Source organism: Carassius carassius, chromosome 12 (genome assembly GCF_963082965.1).
Source record: "Carassius carassius chromosome 12, fCarCar2.1, whole genome shotgun sequence".
Classification (NCBI taxonomy): domain Eukaryota; kingdom Metazoa; phylum Chordata; class Actinopteri; order Cypriniformes; family Cyprinidae; genus Carassius; species Carassius carassius.
The window spans coordinates 17,938,084-17,947,205 of record NC_081766.1 but is presented as its reverse complement, the minus strand read 5'-3'; the positions used below and the strand labels follow the sequence as shown (position 1 = coordinate 17,947,205).

At 36.2% G+C, this 9,122-nt stretch overlaps 1 protein-coding gene across 2 annotated transcripts in view; it reads right to left on the bottom strand.

Annotated features, from left to right (window-relative positions):
• Window positions 1-7,204: 7,204 nt before the first annotated feature.
• LOC132154986 (TGF-beta receptor type-1-like) overlaps window positions 7,205-9,122 on the bottom strand; it is a 50,778-nt gene continuing 48,860 nt past the window's right edge. For both annotated transcript variants that reach the window (XM_059563743.1, XM_059563744.1), the window contains one exon: window positions 7,205-7,769. In XM_059563743.1, the coding sequence (XP_059419726.1) occupies window positions 7,644-7,769 (126 nt within the window). In that variant the 3' untranslated portion in view covers window positions 7,205-7,643. The remainder of the gene's footprint in view (window positions 7,770-9,122) is intronic.

Sequence of the window (9,122 nt, the reverse complement as noted above, 5' to 3'; positions counted from 1 at the left end):
TTTTTTTAAAATTCTTTTAAAACGTATTTCTGTCTTTGCCTGTTTTACATGTTAACTTTATTTAATAATGTTTTTTTAAATTCTAAATTTTTACATTATTTAATAAATATATTTATAAAGAATATTTAATAGATTGGATTTTGTTGAATTGAGATGTGCTGACTATGGAGGCTGTTTGAGTGTAATGAACTTATTGACATGTTCTAGAAGCCAGTTCCAGGTGATTTGAGCTTTGTGATATGGCTGCTTCGCCGCTGTTCTCCACTGTTCTCCAAGGCATGCACATGGTCAGCAGCGATACTCAGGTAGGCTGTGACATTAAAAAAAATATTCAAATGGTACTAAGCAGCACAAGTGTACCAAGAAAAATATCCTCCACACATAACACCAGGCAGGATGGATATGTGCTTTCATGTTGTTTATGCCAGATTCTGACCACACCATCTGAATATCACAGCAGAAATTAAGACTCATCAGACTAGGTGACCTTTTTCTAGTCTTCTGTTGTCCAATTTTGTCGAGCCCGTGCAAATTGTAGGCTCAGTTTCTTGTTCTTAGCTTACAGGAGTGGCACCGGATGCTGCTAAAACACATCTGCTTCAAGGTTTGATGTGTTCATGCTCTTCTTTATACAGGTACCTCAGTTGTAACAAGTGGTTATTTGAGTTACTGTTGCCTTTCTATCAGTTACATATTTGGAACACGTTTTGGTACAGCTTTGTTTAATATATTAGTATTATTTAGAAATAATAATAATAAAATATAATAGTATTAAAATTGTGTTAAGTAATATATTCTTTAGTGTATTAGTTTTATTTAAAACAAATAATAAAACAAAATAAAATATTCTTACCTAATATAAATAAATGATTATTTAATATATTTATATTACTCGAAACAATAAATATCTTCACTCGTGTCATGCATAAATGTATCGATTTATTTATATATATATTTTTTTATATAAAGTTTACTTTACATGGTCAACAGTTCATTACCACCACAAGGGGGCGCTATAAAATAATAATCTCCAGAGGACTCGACCTCCTTATTTTCAGGTCTAGGCTTTATTAATACAGGTCCATCTCAATAAATTAGAATGTCGTGGAAAAGTTCATTTATTTCAGTGATTCAACTCAAATTGGGAAACTGGTGTATTAAATAAATTCAATGCACACAGACTGAAGTAGTTTAAGTCTTTGGTTCTTTTAATTGTTATGATTTTGGCTGATCTCAACAAATTAGAATATTTTATAAGACCAATAAAAAATAAAACAAAATGTTAGTGAATTGTTGGCCTTCTGGAAAGTATGTTTATTTACTGTACATGTATTCAATACTTGGTAGGGGCTCCTTTTGCTTTAATTACTGCCTTAGTTCGGCGTGGCATGGAGGTGATCAGTTTGTGTCACTGCTGAGGTGGTATGGAAGCCCAGGTTTCTTTGACAGTGGCCTTCAGCTCATCTGCATTTTTTGGTCTCTTGTTTCTCATTTTCCTCTTGACACGGGTATTTGCTGATTCAAGAATTGCTGGCCAGTCAAGAACACCAACACCATAGTCATTTAACCAACTGTTGGTGCTTTTGGCAGTGTGGACAGGTTCCAAATCCCACTAGAAAATGAAATCAGGATCTTCAAAAAGCTGGTCAGCAGAAGGAAGCATGAAGTGCTCCAAGATTTATTGGTAAAGGGGTGACTTTGGTTTTCAAAAAACACAATGGACCAACATCAGCAGATGACATTGCACCCCAAATCATCACAGACTGTAGAAACTTAACAGTGGACTTAAAGCAACTTGTGTTCAGTTTTAACTATTTCTTACATTTTGTATTTTTGGGTCTTTCATTCCAACATAAGTAAACATTTATGGAATCTGCATCTGAAATGGCATTTAGCCTACAGTTTAATGTATTTCAGTGGGGACATGGATGAATTTAACCTGCAGTTACAGATGCATAAATAGGCTTACTGTTTTGTTTTTAACATACAACGCTGAATATTGATATCTGAAATAATTTAAAATATGAAAAAAAAAAGAATAGTTGAAATGTGAAATTAAAACCGCCAGTAGGTGACAGCAAGTGAATGTTAATGAGTGAATCATTAAGATTCAACCGATTCATTCAAACGACTGATTCATTCAGAAACAAAGCATTTGACTGTGTCAATGAGTGAATCACTGAATCATTTATTCAACCGATTTGTTCAAAAAGCTGATTCATTCAATAAGGAAACATTGCTAAGAGACTCAAAACAGTGCTGTGATCTTTGTTTAGAACTATTTTCGTTAGCAAAATAGAGCAAAAACAAGCAATAATATGTCTAAAATGTAAGTCACTTATTGCTTTACTTGTATAAATGTGTTCATGCATCTGCAGAAAAACGGTAGGCTACTCTTTGTGTGATCTAGATTAAGTTAACTACTAGGCCTACATTAAATTATAGAAATATAGAAAGCATTCAGAATTTTTTTTGCCATCTACAATTTATGCCTGAAATACTCAGTTTTAATAGACTAATAAATCAATGTGCGTGCACTCTGTGTATTTGGGGTTATATAGCCTACTTGATAACATCAGATTGCACATCATTACAACAACACTTACCATATTATCGCAGATGATGCTGTATCGTACACCCCTGACTCGACTTGAGTGGAAAATAAAATTATCCATGGTTTTGCATGTGAGCAAAGGTGTTTTTAGGAGTCTAACTTGCAAATGCCAGACCACTGATTCGTCAAACCTACTTACCTGCAGTCTGTGTTCTGACTATTTTGTAGTAAGTAATGAATATGCTTCAGGGAAATGTTTCAGAGTAAAAGTATACATTTTAATTAGGAAATGTAGTGGAGTAAAAGTAAAAGTTGGCTAAGATATAAAAACTCAGAGTACAGATACTTTAAACTACTTAAAATACTTAAGTACTGTAACTAAGTATTTTTACTTTGTTACATTACACCACTGCTTGACCCCAGCCTCAGTCCATCCAAATTCACTCAAATTCTTGAATCGATTTTGCTTGACAATCCTCATAAGGCTGCGGTTCTCTCGGTTGGTTGTCCATCTTTTTCTTCCACACTTTTTCCTTCCACTCAACTTTCTGTTAACATGCCTGGATACAGCACTCTGTGAACAGCCAGCTTATTTGGCTATGAATGTTTGTGGCTCCTTGTGAAGGTGTGTCAAAGATTGTCTTCTGGACAACTGTCAGATCAGCAGTCTGCCCCATGATTGTGTAGCCTAGTGAACCAAAGAGAGACTATTTTGAAGGCTCAGGAAACCTTTGCAGGTGTTTTGTTGTCAGCATATACTAATTTGTTGAGATTTGTTGAGTTAATTGGTGGGTTTTTGTTAAATGTGAGCCAAAATCATCACAATTAAAAGAACCAAAGACTTAAACTACTTCAGTCTGTGTGCATTGAATTTATTTAATAAATTAGAATGTCGTGGAAAATTCATTTATTTCAGTAATTCAACTCAAATTGTGAAACTTGTGTAGCGTTCAATTAGCTTTGTCTGGAAAAAAACTGCAAGAATTTATTCTCTTCAAGGCATTGTACACCCTTGTGTCTGTAGTGGCAGACATGTTCTTATGCAACTTTTCAGTCTAGACTTTATTATTTGATATTTCTTTCACAGAGAACAATAATTAAACAATTTACTAATTTGTTCCTGCAATATGGAATGGATAGTTTCTATTGACTAAATTGATAAAAAAAACTGTACAGTATCTAGCTTGTGTCTTCAAGTGCATTAGAGTGAAGGGAAAAAAGGAAAGAATGCTTCAAACCACTCTTCCTGTCAGCATCACTGAAACCGAGAAAACAACATTTGTTTGACCTTCAGCTCCTCTCTCTAATTTATAATGCAGACCTCATAAAAGTTTGAGCACAACCAAGCCAGTTGTCCAGGCCAGAATGTGGATGAATTCAATCTCTTCACTTTCTAAACACATACAGCACACACATTAAAGAGGGCTCTGAGAACAGACAGCGTGAAATTGATCTCAAATCAACAAATGTTCTAGATGAACAATGTAGAGGTTTAAAAAGGAAATGTTTAAATAATGTATTAAAAGCATTATACTGTTCTTATTTACCTGCTTGTCACTGCAATTCAAATCTTTTATTCAAGGTAAAGTTTTTTTTTTTTTTTTCATATGCAAGTTTCCAGAAAATAGAAAAGAAAACTAGATATACACACAGTATTCAGGAAGTGTAGGCAAGTGAATGCATGTCCTCAGTTTGTGGAACATGAGGCAACATCATAGACTCGCACAGTGAAATATTCAGTGTCCTCAGGGATTAAATGAACTTGACTAGATGTTTACGGTGTCGTGTATATTTTTAAGACACATGATGGTCAAATTTATTCTCTAATCAGTTTTTCAAACCTGCCGTTTCCTTTGCCTGAGACCCATTTGTTCTGCTCCTTCATTCTCCCCTCACCTGATTGTTGAGTTGTGTTGAGTTAGAAGCAGCAGGTGGACTTTGACATGTTGTGAAGAAAGAACAAATGAGTTGGTAGATTTCCAGAGAACCCTTAAATACATTTATACTATTATCTCAGTTTTTTTTTTTCAAATTTCTTTGAAGAATACAAACAATATCATTTATTAAAAGAATTCACATTACGAATTTACTGCTACTCTTGATCAATTTAATGATTTCTTGCAGAAAAAAAGTATTAATTTATTCCTTTCAAACTTTTGTGTAGGAATGTATGTGTGCTTCACTTCAGAGATCTGTTAGAGAAGAAACATTTAGGCAAAAATCAAAATAGACATCTATGAAAATCTATTGTTGATACACAAGAACACTGAAGAGTCAATGTGTTGCACTTAAGCTGAAGTACAACCAACTTTCAAGAAATACACCAAATTCTCCAAGGTAAAATAAGTACCTATTTATTAACATGGATGTCATATTTATAAGTTTAACAACAGAAAAAAGACATATCCATTATAATCTGAGCACTCATCTTCTCATCCATTAAGAGTGATCCATCTCAATCTGATCTGTGAACACACTACTGTAAATGACAACGTGACGCTGTAGAAGAACATAAGACTCAAAAGTCTTTCTCATTTGCCAAGTGTTTCAAATATTAGGGAGAACACTAGAATACATAATTGACAGTTCCTTGAAACATCTAAATGAACAAACCTTTCTGTACACTGAGGTAAATGATGCTTTTGAGATGAATTTTTATTTAGTTTTGCACTGTAGTGTTGGTTCAGCTTTTTAAAGGAGCTTCAGTGTGACCGGAAACCCAAACAAATTACATTTACACCAACCACAGAGTAGGCACTCATGCTAAAAAAGGGTTTCTGGAATGACTAATATATAGAGGAAACTGAATCTGAATAGCAAAACAATAACCTTGGAATGAACGAAGATGAAGAGAGGTATGACTTTCAAATAGTTACAAATACAGATCCATTCTGGATTTCAGGGGCTGGAAATCGAGGCACTTGTTTTGCATCGTGCACTGGAAAACACAGTGAGATTGCATATCTTAGCGTAAGTGTTCCTGGCTGCATCCCACATCATTTCCTGCCCTTTTGAGCAGGAACTTATTGATTCATCGAGTTAATGCCAATGTGGGTTACAGAAGAGTGTGGCGCTATTGTAGTGTGACCCTCTCTTTAAGCTCAGATCGAAAATACAGAATGTTCAACATGACACCAAAGTGTCTCCTTTTTATATATGTAAAAAAATATGTATGCTGACTCTTTAGATAGAGTAAATGACATCAAATGAAATAAAAGACAATATCTGAGCTGGTGAGGTTGTGGATACCTAGAGAAACCCACCTAGAGAATTTGTTTGACTGGAACGTACTGAAGGCTGCTGGTGATTTTTGGCATGGGTTTATAACAAAAATGAAAAAATTAAAATTCTGTCATCAGTTACTCATTCCAAAGCTCTATAACTTTTATTTATCTTTGAAACACAAATGAGGATATTTGAAATTAAATTAAATAGCATTTAGTCCACTGAAAGTTAATTTTACCATAACTTTAATGCTAGAAGAAGCACATAGACATTTTATGAACTCTTTTTTAAGAACTTATTAAAGTGTCAACATTTTGGTTACATAGACTTTCAAAAGAGGGACTGTAATCTCTCAGATTTCATTAAAAATGATGATCAAAAGTCTCATTAGTTTGAAATGACATGACAGTGAGTAATTGATGACGATATTTGTCATTTTTTGGCGAACTATTCCATTAAAGTAGCTCGGTTCACATCTACACATCCTCATCTTCACAGAGTGTCTCTGGCACACAGAGATTTCCACCAGACTTGACTATTAAAAACACCCCAGAAGATTTTTCGGCTATCCAAATAAAGACAGATTTCTTCAAAATGTCTATAGACGGTCTAAAAAAGTTTTGAGATCGAAGAAAGAGTTTGATGAGGGACATAAAGCACATTCATTGACTCTGAGTGCAGTTAGCCTGCAGCAATGAAATACAAAAAAATCAGTAATCAAAGGAGCACTTATTGTTGCTTAGCTTGACCAAATACAGAGTTACACATCCACAAGATACAGTACATTGCGGCTCAAAGACTGTTGCACAACTATACGCATGAGGTCACAATCAGAATGGCGTCTTGTACTGATCTGAATAAATCCAGCTCCATAAAAACAGCACGTACAGCAAAACTAGTAAGACTGGAGAACTCAACCAGAAGAACATGCTCAGACTATATGCACAGAGCAAAATACAATACATAGGTCATAGTTAGCATCTTTCTGAGCTACACGTGTCCATGTTCTCTTAAAAGCCTCAAGGTGCATGAACAGAAACTATAATAATGTACTGAAGAATAATATAATCAGATCTTCCATCCGTTCAAATGTGTATCATAGCATACACATGCTTATTACATTAACGCAGATGTTCTGTAGCTATGTTGGCCTTTTTACAAATGGCTCTTAATGACTAACCCAGTTTTCTTGCTGATTCTTTAAGGACTGCTCCAGCTCCACGGGCTGCTTCTAATATGCTGCATGATTAATAATACACTGCTCTCGCTTACTGTCGGTCTCTGGAAAGAGAGTGCAGTCAACTCGCAAGCCACATGACGAAAACACCTCCAAATAATCAAGCGAGTCTTTGGAGTCAATGTAACCGCAATCAGCAGAACTTCTGAGCTGTTTCGTGTGAATCCGACGTCCACAGTAAACAGACCTAGAAAGATCCTTTTTACCAAATATGGTGACACTTACTGGGACAAAACACTGTAGCACGTCAATATGAACAGTTTGTGTTTCTGTGTACATCTATATGTGAATATATGAACATACACATATACACAAGCAAGTCGACTCAGGCTTTATACAGAAATAAGCCCAAAAAGGCTCAAGTCCATTTTGCAAACAAATCATTGACACCGAATGGCCATCTGTGGTTAGTTGTGTGGTCACTCACCAGATGAAGCATGGCTGGTAAAGTTTGTTTGAGGTGGTCTTGCATGATGAGGATGTCTACATGGAACAGCACCAATCGCTTCTGGTCTCTCGAGATCCCGGATTGAAGTAAACCTCCACACCGGATGTAGGTCCCTCGCTGTCCTCTCTAGATGAGTGGAGGGAGTGGATAGGCAGTGTAAAGATAAAGAGAGGTTTGCTCTAGATCTTGATGCCCTCTTGTTGACTGAGCTGGGATAGATACTTCTTCACACGCAGAGCGGTGAGGCGAGCACCTCCGTTGGCGTACCAGCATTCCCTAATGATCTTTGCCATCACACGCAGGGCCTGCAGGCAAGAAGACGCAGATGCCTATCACAGATATAATTACTATGCTATACACTTCCCTTACCATCCTTCCGCATCGGCACTCTCTTGTAAACAAACCCAGAGAAAATGACTGCTAAATCTACTGAGCATATTTCTGTTACCCATCATTTATAATCTATTCAGCATCAGTGACAGTCAGTAAATCTTTGTGTGCGTTCATATACATCAGATATCAGGCATACATATTCTTACAAAATCACTACAGAATCACTACAGTGACAGTTGGAACAAAAATGCAACTAGAAAAGCACTCTAGTTTATGTAAATTACATTTTCACAATGAATATACTAAAACACAGAAGTCTCTTTTGATAAAGCTCAAGTAAGAAGCTATAAATTCAATGAACTAAAGCGATCACCTTTCAAGCAATGCTGTAAATTGTCAACTCATGTCTTCTGGCTCCTAAACCTTAAAAGAGCCACTGATTCAATTTTATGATCCTACATTCATTACTTTGCCAAACTTAAGCATTCATTTAACTACTTAAGGTCGTATAGATACACACACACACACACATATATATATATATATATATATATATATATATATATATAAAACATTGTAAGGTTAAGCTAAAAGAACTCATTGCATTTAGTCGCTTCTGAAAACCCTCAACATTTAGTTGGGTTTGTTTTCAATGTAGGACATTTAATGCAGAGAGCATGAAGTATCTGCTGTGGCCTTCTCTCGTCCTTTTCATCAAACATCACTGTCTAGACAGCTCTCAACAGATGAACTCCGAGTTTGATAAGCTTTTGAAATGTATGAACTTTCTGAAAGTAATCCACCTGAATGAGCAGAGGTGAGCAGGTTCTTTGGGTCAGATCAGGACTGAATGTCAGGGTGTCATTATAATTACACTGTTTGTATTTAACAGAGACAACAAGAGCATTCAGCTTTAGCAGTTAATTATACCCATATAGTTGGACCTCCAGAAGAAGTAAGTCCCACACTATATGTCAGGGTTCTCTCACTTCAGTCTAGTGTTATTCATGGTTTTGTGACAGAGCCCTGACACTCTCCTCATGTCATTGTTTTCATGTGAGCACGCGACTTTGAGACTGCTCGAGCCGTGCGCTCTTGCCTGCGCGTCCTGTTTCATGTTGGAGCGTGGTGTTTGGATCCTGGCACTCATGTCTTGCTGAGTCTCGCTTTCGTGACGGGGACCGGACACTCGCGCTCCATGTTCTGTGTAGTTGTGGTAGCGCGCGGTCTCAACTGTTGTCTTGCACATTCTTGTTCTATTTTGTCTTGTGCTGTTGCACGCAGCTTGATTTTCACTGGCTGTGTGCTGTCTAGTTCGAGCACAT